Genomic DNA, 17,649 nt, shown 5'->3' with positions numbered 1-17,649 from the left:
AATCCTTTCGAAAAGCAGGCTTAAAGTATTTCGTAAATCCATGCCAATAACAAGGTTAAAATATGATTAACCAAACATTTATCCCTAACACCTTTACTGTTTGTCGGTTTAAAAATACTATAGTGTCTCCTAAAACACTTAAAAACGTAAGTTAATTTAATTTAAATCATAAGATAGTCAAAATATGAAGAATATAGGCTTAAAAAACTCTATACTATTGGATACTACCTTGAAAACTTATGGACAATACATTTAAATCTTTCAGAATTGTAAATAAAAATCATATTTTGGGCTTTTAGATATTTATTTATTAATTTCTGACTAAATATTTTAGATAAAGCTCAATGAATCAAATTTTCCTGTTTACTGGCTTAAAAAATAGCTGATAATAGCCAGAAAGTAGCTGGATCGACTGCACTGTCCACCAGCAGTGGTTGCGATAATTATTTGGCAATTTTGGCACATCCAATTGATGCGCCGCATTGTCATAACGACCAGATGCGGGTATTCTGCAGGTGTCGCATCTTTTGCTCACTTCCTGCCAGCGGAAAACTTTAACGAGCACATTAGCAGCATCCCCTGCGAGAGGACTCATTCATTTTGCGGACTACCGATTTGTTAAGCTCACCTCCCGCCGGGAAGGAGGATGGGATTGGGATGAGGATGAGGATGAGGTCCTCTATCCAGATCCGGATTCCGCTCACAATTAGTTGCCGGACGGGCTGCTCATTTTAAAACTGCCAAGTGAGGCCAGACCCGGCGCTTAGTTTGCAGTCCCTTCTTATTAAAACAAATCTGCTCATTACGGCCGGCAAGGCAGAAAACCAAAGCCATTTGCAAATGTCCCCTTTGTTAGCCAAGTTTATTTGGGAGCCGGAAACGGAGCCACCGCAGATGTGTCTGGACTAGTTTCCCCTGGTCGGGAATACCCGGGGGACCAACTTCATTCCGTATGTGATTGAGAAAAATCTAGCGCAACAAATGAAACCGACTTGGCAGAAAAGGTGTATTACCAGCAATCTGTGAGCTGGCCCTGTAATTGAGTTCCATGGCCTTACTCAGTCGGATATAACGAATAAATTAAATGAATTGATGGAAGATTGCACAGCCTGATGGGGCCCAGGACCTGCTGGAAAGTCGGCAGTGCGACAGGGACACTTGCTCCGGAGAAATGCAAATAAATTAATCCTTGTAAACGCAACATCAAAAGATACTTTCTGCTCCTTTGTGGCTGCTTAGTTCCGCCGCAATTCGCGTATTATAATTGCTGTAGTTTGTTGTCTGCCAGGGGGGCTTCCCCCACTTTATCTTTGCACTACAAGAAAATGTCAGAAAGGTCTAAAGCCAAACACCCAACAAATATATTTAAATTAAGTACAAATGAGACCAACCTTTTTAAAGAAAAGGGTCCATAAATATGATGTTTTAACTATTACTAGTCGTGATAAGAGATCCTAGGAAGCCTCAATTTATCTAAGCAAATCAATTCATAGTTATGAAAATTTAATGAAAAGAATTTTTAAGTGCCATTTAAGTGAGTTTCAATGAAGGTTGATTCTTAGTATCCAAAGGATAGCTTTATATTTACAGAAAAGGTTCCCAAGAAACCAAAAACACATGCAAAAATATATAAATTTATCTTTTAAATTTTCATTCATGCATTTATAAACAACATTTTAACCGTCAAATAACTTTAAAATTAATCATAGTTTTAGTACCCTGGCCACATTTTTATTTATTTATAAACTCATTCTATTTAGCATAAAAGGAATATAAATGGATTCAAATTTTCCCCTCAGTGTCTTTCTTGTTGAGGTCCTTGGAAAACATGGTCGACTCCTTGCCCGAAAGCTGCCGGCAGCTCCTTTAATTATGTCCCGGCTTTGTTTGCCTTTGCCTGTAATGTCACACTTAAGCGGATTTCGCAAGAAAGCTGGGCTAAAGGGTAGCAATGACATAAATAATCAACCAGCTCGGCGGCAACTTCTGGCCACTCGGAATGCTGATAGTTTTATGTTTGCCGCTGACAAAGATGGGTTAAAGGGTGGCCCCGCCACTTGCCCAAAACCCGTGAACAATGCTCTTCGGCCGCGTGGCATTTTGCGGGCTCAAACAATGGCAACAACTGTAGCCGGAACTGATTTGCCAGCGGCGTCCACATAAGTATGCAACGGCAACAAAACAGCCCCAGTGCTGCCAACTTTCTTTATAATACCAAAAAAGCAGGGCTGAGATTTTTTTTTAAAGCCTTTTTTGTTTTTAAAATATGTTCAAAATGTTGTTCATAGCTAGAAATATTCAATATTTAATTTATAGTACTCACACATGCAAATTAAGACGTAACGTGCATCGTATAATGCAGAAAAACAGGGTCAAAACAGTTTAAAGAGGATAAAAAAACATTAAAAAAGTATATTCCTATTGTAAGAATTGAATTACTTTCTAAAATATTATATTTTTTTTTAACTCATTCTTTGTGTTTATTAAATATCTTTATTTCACTGTTCTCAATTTATTTTTGAATAAATTGAAATAAATTATTTCAGTCAAAGTTTTTTTAAATTAAATTCTGTCCGAAAAAATATCATTCTATAAACAGAGTCTCTAGTTTCTTAAAAACTTCTTACGACTATAGATTTCTTAAACTTTTCTCAACTGAAAGAATTTTAAAACTCTTAAAATTTTTTGATCTAAAATATTTTGGAAAACAGCTGAATTTCCGGGATTTCACCATAAGTGATAGCCAACTTAGCCATCTAGAAAAAGCCAACTGGACACTACTGACTCCTGCGTATAACGATCCCCAGTTGACCGAGCACACGCCCGCAGTATAAACAACTCAATTTGAATGCATTTAACCGCGTAATTGAGCCACGCGCCGGACAGCTACGCGTGCGCTATTTGCGGCCAACCCCGCCAAGGTTACAGCCACCCACCAGGGCCCACTACCCCTGCCACCACCCACCTCCCACCTCCCACTCCCCGCCCCCTGCTAAGCGCGGCAAATTGCAAACCAATTGGCATGCAACTGGTTTTCAGTGGCAGGGCTAATGGGAAAGGGGGAGCACGAGGAGGTGGCCCAGTCAATGCCCAGAAATTAGTGCGTAAATGTTTTCTCACCAAATAAAATCGGCGAAAAGGGCCCAGAGTTGCGCACCCAGTTGGCCGGCTTTGTGCCTCATTTCGCCACGCTTGCCGGGAAATTAACTGCGAATTATTCGGGCAGACGAGCCAAGCCAACTGAAGCCAACTGAAGCCAACCCAAGCCGGGCACACGTTCAATTTCGCTGGATTTGCGATGCCCTTCAGAGTGGAACATCGCCGTCATCCCGACTGACAGGTGAGCCTGATCGAGATGATGATGAATTGGCGGCGCGTGCGATGCCTAAATGCTAACCAATTGGCCATTCAATTGGCCAGCCGAAATGTGGGAATCGCTTTTCGATCCTATTCATGGAAAATTAGAATTTATAAACTGTGATTGAACCGTTTTTCGGCGCTCTTTTGTCGGATGGATTACGATTCAGAAGGTTAATGTTAAATTAATAATCGGATTCCTCTTTTAGGGGTTGATGTTCAAACATAAGTTGTCTATAGATGGGACTCACTCACATATAAGCCTCATCAGTTGGCTCTTTTATAATGGTCCTTTCCCCATAAATATTGTAATACTTTTCTCTCTGTACCAGCCGTTAAACAAATACATTTTTAAATACATTTTGTACTCTTTGTAATAGCATTATCCTTAAAATTTAAGGTATAGGGAGCTCAAACACTGTTAACTTTTTGTGTGGGAAGTCTTTTCATTATATTTTGAAATTAAAAATGTTTACAGTACAAAATATGAAAACAGGAATTGAAAAAGCTTTTATTTTCGACTATTTGACCCTTGCTTAAATGATGACTAACTTACTGGATTAATTTAAAAAAAATAATGCCACCTACTCACAAAACTGTACATGTCTTAAGATTATATTGGAAGATGTTACACCCGAAATAGTAACAGAAAGTTAAATTTTAAGTCAAGTTGTATTAAAAGTACCAGAGGCTGCAATAAAATTTATTTCATTTTAATACTAAGGAAAGTATTAATTTAATAATCTTATCGACGACAAATTGATACTCAATAGTGTAGAATTATGTAACAATATCTTCTTTTCCATGACTGTTATTTTGGTGAATATTAATATTTTATTATTCGTTTGATAATACTTTGAATTTTAAAATGTAACCTTTTTATTAATAAAAGAAGCGAACTCTTTTAAAGGATCACCATTTAACCTCCTTTATTTTCTTCCATTTTAAAACTCATCCCAAAAGTGACACATTTGGTTTGCTCACTGTGCCGCTCCTAACTCTCTACCCTAATCGACCATAAAAACATCAAATATAATTTCCGGCACAAAGGCGTTTTTTACCATTTTATTGCCCATGCGCAATTTCAAATATTAATAGCCGGGAACCAGTTAAGTTCGCGCAAACAATGCGAGAAAACGCGATACACTTACAGTTAGAGCGCCGGGCTTCAATATTACATGAGCACAAATTGCAATTTAATCCACAGATGTCAGCATTACGATCAGTGTCTCTGGGACAGCCCTTTTGCACGTGCCCCGGGAAAAGTGGAGGGGTACCCTGAAGTTGAGAAATGGCATTAAAGTCACATTGACAATCATCAAAATGTGATTCGCCCGGAAAACAACAAAGGACGACCCGGCGGAACCCACCCCGTGGCGATGGTGACTCAAGACACATGTGCTGCCGACCGCCCAGCCGCCCAACCACCCACCGATTCCGCTCCCTGGTGACACTTTAGCGTTTCCGGCCCTTCGTCCTTGCACCAGCCCACTCCCCACTCCCCGCCCCCTCGACCCTCTTCATCAAAACGCTCTGCGCAAATCTGTCATATAACTTGGGCAAAAGGACTCTTGGGAGCTTGTTTATGTCAACTTCAGGCCATAATTTATATGAGTCCGCATATGTATACAATCCTATATAGGATATTCGTAGCATTCGGGGGCGTGTTGCACTTATTAAATTTTAATAGCAGACAAAGAAACAGATGGATGCGCCGGCAAATAGCGAACTAAATGAACTAAACTAAGTCTCAACTTTATCTACCACTCCCAATTAGACAGCACAACTTGGCGGAGGAGTAGTTCTCAGGATCGGGAATCCACATCCTTATTTATCGCCACTCCGGCAGAGTTTTTGGAGCGCACTCAGTCGCGAAATTGTCACAGCAATCCAAATTCAATTAAACAAACACAATAAGTTTCGATAAAGCCGTGCCGATAAAGCAGACAAACTAAATATTCGCATAAAATTTACTAGGGATGGTTTCCCCCTGGAGAAGAGTAGTGGCTTTTCTCTAGAGAGGAGAAGTCAATGGTGCAGATTAAACGCTGCTCACACCAACGCATCCTGTTCCACACACACACACACACATACGCACTTACCAGGACGAGGATGTGATGTATGCGTAATCTGGAGCAATTCAGGCGCATAAGAAGGCCCTTCTGAAAAGCGTGAACAAAACAAAAAAAAAACCAAACTCAACTTGGCCCACAAAACAGTGCTCTCGGAATCGAATTCAAATTCACGGGAAACTCAGCTCGGATTAATGGAAAATGAGCGGGCGGGGAAAACGACTTAATTGTGTGAGTGTCGCGTTTTGATTCTGCGGAAAACCTCCGGAGAGTGACACCGAAAGTTCCTTAACTTCCTTCCGTTGGCTGTGACACTCTGGATTGAAAAGCAATTGTCTTGGATTTGCGTCAAGGCGTTCGGGCCTCGTTAAGGGTAGCTTAACGCCGGCCGACTCGGCGTTAATTTATCGTCTCACTGATTTGCTAGGCGGTTGCGCCAGGCCTAATTTACACCCCCAAATGTATAAATTTCAAATCGTATTAGGGCTTACGTAGCGCCGTTTAAAGTAATTTTTATTTCACACGAGCTCAGTTCAACCAAACGAGGCGACCTTAATTTGTTCGACTGTACTATCTAAATTGCATTTCATTTGACCTTATCTATCTTTATTAAACACTGGTTCGAGGCCTAGAAAATATTTTTAAAACAAGAAGGGATATAAGCCCTAACACTATCGTCATTGTACATACCTAATTTATCTATTACTTTTTATATATTGGTTTAATTTGTAAATTTTTGCCATGTCTATAGGTATAATCAATAAAAATAAAACATGAAACTTTAAAAGTCCATCTATTTTTAAAGTAAAAAATGATTGATTAAGCATGCATGTTCTAGGAATTCCATCTTGCGCAAGTTTATTTCAGCAGTGTATCACGCCTAACCTTTCGCTCAAAAATCAAAACATTTTGTGGCAGCCACAATTTGTATTTTGGAATTGAAATTAAAAAAGTCGGAAACTATTTAAAAAAGTAATTTACAAATTAAACTTTGGAACCCCTAACATAGTCAGTAATGTCAAAACTTTATACTAAACTTATTGAATTGAGGATGTTGTCATCTTGAATATAGTTAAAATGAAAAATAAAAAAACATTTTATAAGTTAAAATATTAAAATAGAATTAATGAAACGACGCTCATGAAGGTACATTCATTTGTAATCTTTTATGTTTAGAATCTGTCCAGAAAGATGTTCACTAAAGTCGATGCTTAACATTAACTGTGCTTGAATATTATGGTACTGCTATAAGGCACAAAAGGATTGGCAAAAACAAAAACTAATGAATTAGATGTCGTTGGATCAAAGACTGTAAAAAAGAGTCTATATTATTTTTGCTTGAATTATATGTGATATGAAGCACATCTTCACAAGCCGGTTTCTCCTTCTTTCTCACCGAAGAAGTCCACTAATCTCTCGTTCCCAAAAAATCTAATACTTCCTACTTTAAAATATTTTTAGCACTTTATTAGTTTGTAATCTGTTGAAATATTTTGAACTCTATCAAAACTCGTTAATTAACTTTATGGATTAATAATCCTTGGGGATGTGAGGCAATATTATGAGTTATGGGATGCAGATTTGATTGTTATTTTAGAAAACCCAAGGGAATGCTAATGCACACCGAAAGTCGTGTCCCATTTTCACTCTCTCCACGTCAAAAGTTTTCGTGGCGAGAGTGTGCAACTAAAATTAGCATTTAATTTTATGCAAATTAAACAAGCCCCCCTCCCTTCCCTCGGCTGTTTGAATTTGCTCACATGTCTGCAGTTGAATAATTTAGCGACTTACATTTACAGAAATTAACGCACACCGACACGAGAGTACGTGCGCCTGTGTGGGTGTGCGGTGCAAACAGGATTTGTGCGACTAATTGCAAAGTACTTAAGCAAAGCTTTAAACAAATGTAAAAGCAAAAATTGTTAATAAATTATTTAAGCGAGAGCGAAAGAAATCCGGTGGCGTGGCAAAAAAGCGAAATAATACCGCATGCAGCCGCACACAAAAAACCAGGCGGAGTGGGTCCGGTCGTAATAGATATAAAGGGATTTTGCCAGGATTTTTGGACCTCACCTCGCTGTCAGCGGCAGGCGCAGTCAATCCAAAAGGCCGGTCATGCATGGGACTCCCCGATTCCTGTTTCAATTATACGCATCTTGGCCCAAACACACACTCGCTCGCTGAGGCGATTATAATATCAATGGGCCGGAGGTGTGTGCGCGTGAATTTATTCATTCGCTTGTCACTGTTTTGACAACCTCTCGCCGCCCGACTTCACCGGAACAGGAAGATATAGCCAGTCAGACAGACGGACAGACGGAAGGACAGCCGGCGGCAGCCAGGAGCATTGTGTCACCCAAAGCGGATTAAGAAATTTCGTATTCGCATCCGTTTGCCACATAATTGAGTGGCCGGGTGTGGGTATACGAGGCATACGAGTATCTGTATCTGAGTATCTGAGTGCCTTTGAGCCCCTGACACCAAATGAGAAGCAAATTTAAAATTTTACACTTGACTTGGCATTGTTGTCCTGCCATTTCACACGATTATAATACAGAACATCGCACCCCCAAAAATGCCATCATCCAATTTTCAAGAGAGAGAAACACATGAAACAACCGCTCTGGGTAGTTTTTAAAATGTTTATTTTTCACTTGACATTTACGCAACTTTTGGTTTGCTTTTTTTGATTTTGCTTGCCACTTAAACGCTACAAGTAATCGTATAATTTAATTCTAGATATGGCATTCGAGGTTCTAAGCACTAGCATAGCATATTTATACAAGAACTATATACAGCATGTAATCGAGGGAATCGAGATAACAGAAGATACTAAACACACACACTTAAAGCAGTATTGACATTTACAGTTTATCCTTGGGCGCCGGATGGGGGGCCACCGATCCACTTCCGGCCGCAGGACCTGCAGGACCTCCGCCCACTTCCGGCCTGCCTCGCTTTTCGAAGAGTTGCAACAATCGCTGTTGCATCTTGCAATTTTATGAGTGCGAGTGGCTGAGGTGGTGGGCGCCCAGGGGGTGGAAGTAGGGGCCGTAGGGCGGGTAGGGTACCGCGTGCGAGTAGAGCAGTCCGCTGGCGTACGCCCCCGGGCCGAAGGAGCCGCCGCCGGGCGGGGGGATGGTGGGCGAGTTGACGTCCATGCCGGGGTTTTGCTTCTTCCACTTGGTGCGACGGTTCTGGAACCAGATTTTGACCTGGAAAATTGAGATGGGAAACGATTGTTAAAGAGATTTCACAAGTTCTGGCTTTTTTTTTAATATTTATATGAGTGCAAAAATACTGAAAAGTGTTTGAAAACTTCCTCATCTAACCTACGTGAAATAATATATATGCTGCTTTATTTCAAACACGGTGCTATAAATTTATAGGATTATAAACTTCTATGCATATGAAAATAACACGGTGCCATTCATTCTGAAGTTTATATAGAATATCATGAAAAGGATTGTGATTTCTTCTTAATTGTAAGTATAATTTCATAATTTATATGTCTCCAAATTCAAGCATGGACTACTTTGTTTTTAAATGTATGACTTAGTTAACACATTGACTTTAGAGCTTAAACCAATATTCTTTGCAGCTACTATTTTTAAATCTCTATTTAATTTTTCTACATTATTAAAACTCTATGTTTATTGATTAAACGGATATATGAAAACACTGCTCACCTGTGTCTCCGTCAGACTTAAACTGAGTGCCAGGTTCAGCCGCTCGCAGACGCTGAGATATCGGGTGGTCTTGAACTTGTTCTCCAGCGAGACCAGCTGCTCGTAGGTGAAGGCGGTGCGGGCTCTCCGGGGCTTGGAACCCCCTCCTCCACCACCGCCTCCCGATTTTCCATCACCATTGCGACTACCTCCCTTTTTGGAGTCCGTCTCACTGCTGGGATCGTCGATATCGCTGCCGTCGTCGCACATATCGTCCTGATCCATGTCGTTCAGATCCTGGGCTGCAAGAGGAAAAAGCGGAGATAGGAGCTCGATAAATTCTGCGTGTCCTTCTTTTTGCATAAGTCAACAGAAGGGGGACCTGGGAACAGTAGAGCAGAGCCATCCATCACAGACAAATGGCAGTGTCCCGGAGGATTGGCCAACGGAAATCAATCACCTCGGCCACCGCATCATTGTTGGATTAATTGGAATTTTTCGGCACATGTTGGCGCACATGTGACTCCCGGCTGACCAGTCCTGAGATTCGCCTGGGACGAGGGAGTGTCTGGCTGCGTTGATTGCCATGATTCGACAATCAAAATTCAATTAAGGCAGCTGGCCAACTCTCCAACTGGCCAACTGGGCTGCGTGGGAGTGTCTTTCGGCGGAATATCGGTTACCAATTACGGCTGTACATTTTTGCGGCAAATTATGCAATCGTTAGCCAAAAGCTGCAGACCAAAAAGTATCGTAAGCCGTTAAGAACTTTGCTTGTTAACAAATTTCTCTGCGGGCCAACAGCTATTCTGCGGTGAACCCCTTTCAAAACCGTCGAATCGATTCAGCCAGGCGCAAAAGGGTCGGCCAAAGTGTCAACCCCTTCGTCAAGGATGTTCGCGTTGGTCCTGGTAATTGGCCAACATGATTGGCCGTGTTTGCATGACATTAGAGGGGGGTCCTGGCGCCTAAAAGTGCACCGCAGTTTGCCCAGCTGGCCGGCAATTAAACCGAAAATTAACGTGAACGCTTCATTTAATATTTAACGAATTTGGCGAGGACCGCAGAGGGGGCACTGCCATTACCGCCGGTAATGGGCTGTGGAGTGTTTGCAGGCACTTTGATATGCATTAATGGCACATTAGATGCCCGCCGCAGCATCAATAGCCAACCGATTCGAGTCGACGACTGGCCCTGACCACAATTGGTTTGAGTCAATTGAATTAACAGCCCCCCGAAAACCAAAGGGGGGAAAATCAACCGACAGACAGTCAGACAGACGCGCTTAATGCGCTGTCAAACAAACGCGGAAAGTTCAAAGGGCAGACGGGAAAATCGGAAGTGGGAGGGGAAAGGGTGAAAAAGCCGGCCTGGCTAATAACCGTTGCAACCGCAGTTTTGCAGGCCAGCGAGGGCGCCTAATTACGCTGACCATTCAACTGAGAGCTGCAACGTGGCGTATGCGTAATGTCTGGCATTGAGGGAGACGAGAAAAACCCGTCGGAACAAGATCAATATTTGGGCCGTCTGTGAGTAGCGTTTAATTAAACTGAAAGGATTATGCTAATTTGCGTAGAGTAATCTGAAATGTATGCGGCATGGAGTGACCCTCTTTCGTAAATAGAATATATTCTTTCATAACGTTTGAAATATGAATTCAACCTAAAAAGTATCAATAAGCTCTACGTAATTTTTGGTAGATTGTAACTTTCTGCGTCACAACTTTTCAAAATTCAAATTATAAAATTATTTTAAGACATTCTAGTATTTTAATTTGGTAACAGGTTTTTTTGGTACTTTAATAGTGTAAATTAAGATTGTTAGATATTTTATTTTTGTATTTAGCAGTACTAATGGCTCATATTAAAAGACTGACATATAAAACTTGTATTAAATGAGGTACGGAAAAGCAAAGATACCATTTTAAAGAATGTTTAAAAAAATAATATTTTTTTAAAAACCCACCGTTGGTAATAGTTTAAAAAAATGAACCAAAATTACTGTAAAGATTTTTTAACAGGATATACCTTAGTTCTTAAGAAACATCAGCAATAATGGTGAAAAAACTCCTAGCTATTTAAGGTATCCCTTGTTAAATTAAAACCAATAATCTGAATGCCTCTTCAGCACCATTGTATCTTGATCCCCATTAAAAGCCGCAATCATTCCGAAATTCTTATCTGTCTGGCGTCTGCCATTAACAAAATGGCTGCTGTTAATTATAATTACGGCGAAAGCACTTCATAAGCAATTTTGATGATATGACAGGGGCAGGGAGAAAGGGAACCGAAAGGCGAGGGACCGACAGGGGGTGGCTGAAATTACAACATACAATTTAAACTTAATTATGAAATCCGAGTGTTAATTACCACAAACTGGCGCATAACTTAGCCCGCACACACAGGGGGACACACAGGAGCTGCCCCGAAATGGCTTATAAATTTGAGGTTCTTTGTGCTGGGGCAATCATTGTAATCGCATCCGCCCGGCCAATGCGACCCCGGGGAGCATTTGTCGTCTCATTTTGCCATTTTCATAAAATAATAAATGAGTGGCTGATGGACGGAGATACTCGTAAAAACGAGCCGAGCTCCCTGGCTCTGGAAATTGTCGCTTAACTTGACTTTGCGGCAGCTGCAAGGAGGCGAAATGGAGCTCGTCATTACACAGACACACACACGGACAGGACTCCCCCGAGTCCTGTCACCCATACACACACACACACACTGAAGGACTCAGAGAGAGAGAGCAAAAGCAAGAGAGTGCGCCAAATTGAGTGCTGAAAAAGAATAAAAGTTTTTCGCAGCCATTTTACATTTTTGTTTCGGGGGTTGGTCCTGCCCCAGTGTTCCATTCCGTACCGCCCACATTTAAATGTTGCCCCCCCGGATTTACCAGCCCCTTTTTCCAGCTTGGTTATCGCTTGTTTTTTCATATGACTTTTGGGGCGCATTTCAGTTGCTTGGCTATCTGGATTATGCAGACAATATGTGGCTTTATTGTTGCAAAATGTGCCTAGCTCGTGTTGTTAGTTTTATGTTTTGCAATTTAAATGAAATGCAAATGGCTGGGCCTAAAGCGCACCGAATGGCGCCTTTGAGAATTGCAGTCAGCCCAGGCGTATGCGTAATATTTATGAATTACCAACCAGCTGCAGTTGAGAGGGGGAAAAGGGGGAGTGTGCTGGTGACATAAAATCTAATTAGTCGCAATGACAAAGGGCCCCTTAATTACGCTAATCTAAGCCGAAGCAAAGGCATTAACACCTCCTTCCAAAAGGTCATAAAGCAGGGGTTGGGGTTAAGTCTCCTGCTGTCTGAGTGTGTGTGTGTGTAACAGCGCCATTGAAGCGCCTAATGAATGTGCGGTAATTAAGTACCTTGCTAATTAATGACTACAGCAACACCAACCAACAATCGTTGAATGCCAGCCGGCAAACAGTGCGTATGCGTGATGCACACACTCCCGCACTTGCTGTCTGTCTATATGTCTTTCCCTCTGTGTGTGTGTGTATCCTGCCTAGGGGTTGCTATCCTGCAAACTGGCAGCAACATAATTATTTCCAACATCATTATCGTGGCAAGTTTCCCCGGCTGTCTGCCTCCATTTCGGTGTTTGCAACCACTCGACTCCACATCCCCAACCCAATCCCCTTTCATGGGGTCGTTGGCGCGGCCATTGAGTCGGTTTTATTAGCAGTTATGTTCGCAGCCCTCGCCCGCCATTGATGAAGTTAATTGTGTTTTATTAACACAAACACAAATGCCCAAACAGCCAGCCGACAACCAGAAATGGCCGATAATGTGTCGCTGATAATGATGTGGATGCTGATGTGGATGTGGATGTGGATGTGGATGCGGATGTGGTTGCGATGGTCATGCCACTAAAGCCCGGGAAACGCCATTTTCCGTGTTTATAATTTCCTACATAAGCGCTTAACGAATTGCCCATTAAAAGAGGTCTGAGTGGGGCAGTTTACGGCAGGTTAATTAATTGGCAATATAAATTTACCATTGATTCTTGAATAAACACAAATACGAGGGCTTCAAAGGGATCAAAGTGAATGGGTTATTGAAACCGATCGAGATAAAGTCGAACTGTGAGTATATTTATAAAAACTGTCCAGTTTTGTAAAAAGCTGTGTATAATTACATTTAAAGGTTTATTAACGCTTGAAAATGCAAGTACACATTTAATAAACATTTTTGGAGGTACAAGTTGTATGTTTATATGTCTTCTATTCACATGTGCTATATTGATTTATAAAACAACAATCTTTGTAAATTTAATTTTATTTAAGAAAGTATGTTCTTGGAAACATTTTTCAAAGGGTACTGCTAAGCAATTCAGTTATTTCCAATATTAAAAAAAGAATTCTGGTGCATACAAAGCTTTCTGGTGGAAAGTCCAGTAATTGAACCTCTCCCCAATCTCAAATTATTTGGTTTCCATCAGCGATTCCATTTCCAGCTTTCTGTCCGAAACCATTTGCCAATTAAGTCAACCCGTTTCATAATCAGATCATGAGCAGCGTTCAAACAAACCGCACCGAACTTGAACTTAAGCTCCATCAGCACCAAACCCATGAGATTCTAGTTCTTTTTGCTGTTTTTGGCGCTTTGGCCAGCGGCTTAGCGATGGTATCGCCACGGCCCCCGCCCCCGCCCACAACAACTTCAATCAAATTTGCAAATTTTTATTTGAGCAATTTCTTTGCAGCCAAGCCAAGCATGAAAATCAATTAATTTTCAGCAAAATTTTAGCCAGCCAACGAGAAGGAAAAAGGCAGCAAAGGCATCGGAAAAAAAACATTGGAAAACCGAAACCTGATCCGCAGGAAGACAAACAGTTGCAAGAGAGAAATCCAAAAAAAGAAGAGAGTCCAGAAAGGAATTTTAGCTGCCCGGCTGGCAATGGCTTTTCCCCAATTAAAACATCAATCAATCAATTAAAAGCAATTCTATTGAAAATCCTTATTGGATATGAGTGCAGCTTTTTGGTCTAAACAAGTTTGCCTTTCGAAAAATGAAGAGTGCCAGTGCCAGGCTCACAATTCGGAGATCCTTTTTTTTCTTTGGTTGCTTTGGCATTTGCGCATTTGTTTGCCATTGAATAAACGCAAAATATAAATGCTTTCATGGCCAACATAAACACACCACCCCAACACACACACTCCCACACATACGTGACTTGCGCCTGAAAGCAGGCAACACAAAAATCCCAGGGCCTGCAAAATGGAGATTCCCAGCTTTTCGAGGGGTGCGGCTGGCAAAACAGAGAGGCAAATTCAAAATCAAAACATACCTAAAAACGATACAAGCAGCAGTATAAATATAACATGTGCCACCCACCACCCACGGGCATCCTGGCAGAAAAAATCAAAAAGGAGGTGGGTGTTTGCAGGTGTCCTGCCCACCGCCTCCCCCTTTTATTGGCCGTGTATTTGAGCACGGATGCTGCACACAGACACAGACACTCTGGGGAAGGTGCTTATCTCACGTGCCTTCAATTCCCTTCAATTTCAATCAAATCAGACAGCTAACCATCAAAGTGACTTGCGATTCATCGGGTGCTTGGGATCGAAATGAGATGAGGAATGAATAGCTCTACTCACCAGACATATCCTCGCTCTGATCGTCGTCCAGTCGCTCCTGCATCTCCTCATCCCTATCGTAGCTCCACTGTCTGGGGTGGCCAAAGGGTCCGCTGGGCAGCTTGTTGCCCGTGAACTTGTTCGGGTCCAGGATGTTCTCCACGGAGAAGGCCAGGCGTTTGGTGGCCGCATCCCGCTCGCTGGAGGCACTCGTCGAGGCGGAACTGGGGTTTGCCGCGGCATTGCTGTTCACCGATCGCGTCAGGTCAACTGGGCAGACCTGTTGGAAACAGTAGATGGGTTAGGAATAAGTTAGTTTTTGGCTTTTGTTAAAGAAAAATTTAAAAAAACTATAAAATGTTATATAGTAAATGCTGATGTGATCATAATGTGATATAGATGATCATATCGTATTATATGTGATCATAACATATTGTATGTGATCATATCTGATGATCATGTGTAATATTGTTTACTATACTTTATCCCTGCTTCGGCATAAATTTTGTTATGATGTACATACTTCTATAGTCTTGATATTAAGAGTACATAATTTAAGTTTAATAACGAAACACACAAGAAATATCAGTGTCAATAACCAATGCTGTTCATTTAACAAATCTCTATCTTCATAAGGCCCAAGTAGTGATGAGATTACACTTAGTTCAATATGTTGAGAAAGAGACAAATAAGTTCCAGTTATATTCTTTACATCAAATACACATCACATATTCAAACAATCTACCATTTTATTTTAAATTGTCATGATCAATTTGGCTAATTTGTATAATCAACATGAAATAATAAATAAATATTGTTAAACATGTTTTTAGTTGGTTTGCATTTTATCTAATTTTTAGATCAGCAATCGGCATGCAAGCAAAGACATTTGGTATTTTTACGGGCTCGCTTATCGATGTGTATATGCCAACTGCTCTTGTACACCGTATGTGTGGCGTCAGAGAACGGGCAAAATCATTATACCCGCTTAATGGAAAACTTACGACCACAGTTTTAGAAGTAATAAATTCGTAAATAAGATTATCTTGCATATTCGTGCTCTCTTAACTTATGTTGATTTACTTAAAGTCAACTTGATTCTGCATTTAAAAAAAATTATTTTCACTAAACAATAAATATCAAATAAAATGTACATACTGTGTTCATCTTCTAATTAAATTTATTGATGTCCGAAATTAAAGAAAGATCTAAAACACTTTATAAAAATGTTTTCCTGTTTTTAATAAGACAATTAAATCGTCAAAGCTGAACTACATCAATTTCACTAAAGTCAATTTATGAGATAAGAGAAAAGTTTTGCTTTCCACTTTCAATAAATTTATCGATAAGCAGCTTAAGATCCAAACAAAGTTATACTTGAAAAATGAAACCTATATTCACTCCCTGTGATTCGGTATCCCCCATCACTTACCGACGGCGCACTGTGGGATCCATCGTTGCTGTCCTCGTCGTTCCCGTCGACGTTGAGCTCCTCGCTGGTGTCGCTTCTCGCGTAGTTGGCTGCGGCGATTTGTCGCGAAGTGGCTGCCGCAGCAGCCGCCGCAGCCGCCAGACCGCCCAGTTGTATTCGGAAGCCGTAGTCACTCAGATCCCGGCCACTTGGTGACCCCGAGCTGGAGTTGGAGATGGAGGTGCTGGCGTTGGACAAGGAGTTCGAGGCGGATGCGGAAGCGGAGGTGCTGGGAGCCTGGGTGGTGCTGCGAGCTGCCACCGCGGCCACCAGCTTGATCCGCTCGAGATCCATCTCCGGGGGAGCGGCCACCTGCTGCTGGGCGGAATGCGGTGGATTCTGGGGCGGAGCGAGAGGCGGGCTCATCTGCTGGTCGGAATGCATAGCCGGGGAAGTGGGCGGCGAGAGGGGCGAGGTGGCCGGCGAGGGCGGGGCAGTGGTGCTGCTGCTGGTGGGCGCCCTCAAGTGGAAGACCTCTGCCGGATGCGGATGAGGATGTGGATGGGCATGGGGATGCTGGTGCTGATGCGGATGTGGGTGCTGATGATGCTGGTGGTGCTGGTGCATGTGCTGCTGGGCGACGGCCAGGAACTGCGGATTCTGCAGCAGGTGCGGATGCTGCTGGAGCAGGGCCGCATGTGGATGCTGCAGTGGCTCCGGTCTGGCCAAGTGGCGGACGGCACTCAGCTCAAGGAGCTTCCGCTGCTGGGCGGGCGTGGAGAAGGCCACGGTCTTCTCCTTATCCTGGGCATCCTCCTGCAGAGGACTCAGACGGCTCAGCAGGCTGCCCGAATCGCTGCTCATCTGCTTGAGCCGCTCGAGGGAGTAGCGCAGATCCTGCTCCTTCTTGCCCTCCACCGCCTGGCCATTGGCACTGATGATGAACTTGGGTATCTTGGCCGCCGGCGGAGTGGCTGCTCCTGTTCCGGATACCACGCTGTCCGTGCTGGCCACCTCCGGCGAGGTATTCGACTTGGGTGAGTCTGGATTCGAGTTGGGACTCATCAGGCCACCGACGGCTGTGTTCTGGGAGGATGCACTATCGCTGGCCTTTTGCGCCGGCGACTGCAACATGACCATGTTGGGGTCTTGGGATGCAATCAGTATTGTCTGGGTTTCGAGTTCACTGGGTGTTCACTTGGGGTTCACTAAGAGTTCTTGGGGAGTGTTCACTCAGTGTGCACTGTTCACTGCGCGTTGCCTGTCCTGTCACCTTGAGGGCAGCCAATCGACTGAATCTGAAGCTGCCAATATCCGATGGGGAAGGTGCTGTTGCGAGTTCCGATTCCGATTCCGATTATCCTGGGCGTAATCCGCGCGCGACGACTCACACGCTCAAGAGCCAGAAGCGTAATGACGAGGGTTGATTCCGATGCCTCCGCGCTGTTAATCCAACAGATGTGTTCTGGTCTCGCCTGCTAAATGCTGCCTTTCGGGTTCGGATGGTTCTGATGGCTGCGATGGTTGTGGTGGTTTGCGCTTTGAGTG

The 17,649-nt window shown here is 42.6% G+C and overlaps 1 protein-coding gene across 1 annotated transcript; it reads right to left on the bottom strand.

Moving 5' to 3' along the window:
• Positions 1-8,053: 8,053 nt before the first annotated feature.
• slou (homeodomain transcription factor slouch) lies at positions 8,054-17,587 on the bottom strand. The gene is made up of 4 exons (XM_036816943.3): positions 16,123-17,587; positions 14,712-14,970; positions 9,119-9,399; positions 8,054-8,644 (listed from the first exon to the last, which is right to left on the bottom strand). Exons 1-4 carry the CDS (start codon positions 17,239-17,241, stop codon positions 8,429-8,431), a joined length of 1,875 nt encoding a protein of 624 aa, XP_036672838.3. The 5' UTR covers positions 17,242-17,587; the 3' UTR covers positions 8,054-8,428.
• Between the last annotated feature and the right edge of the window lie 62 nt (positions 17,588-17,649).

Source organism: Drosophila suzukii, chromosome 3 (genome assembly GCF_043229965.1).
Source record: "Drosophila suzukii chromosome 3, CBGP_Dsuzu_IsoJpt1.0, whole genome shotgun sequence".
Lineage (NCBI taxonomy): Eukaryota > Metazoa > Arthropoda > Insecta > Diptera > Drosophilidae > Drosophila > Drosophila suzukii.
Note: the sequence above shows the minus strand (reverse complement) of the source record. Positions and strands in the feature narration are given on the sequence as shown.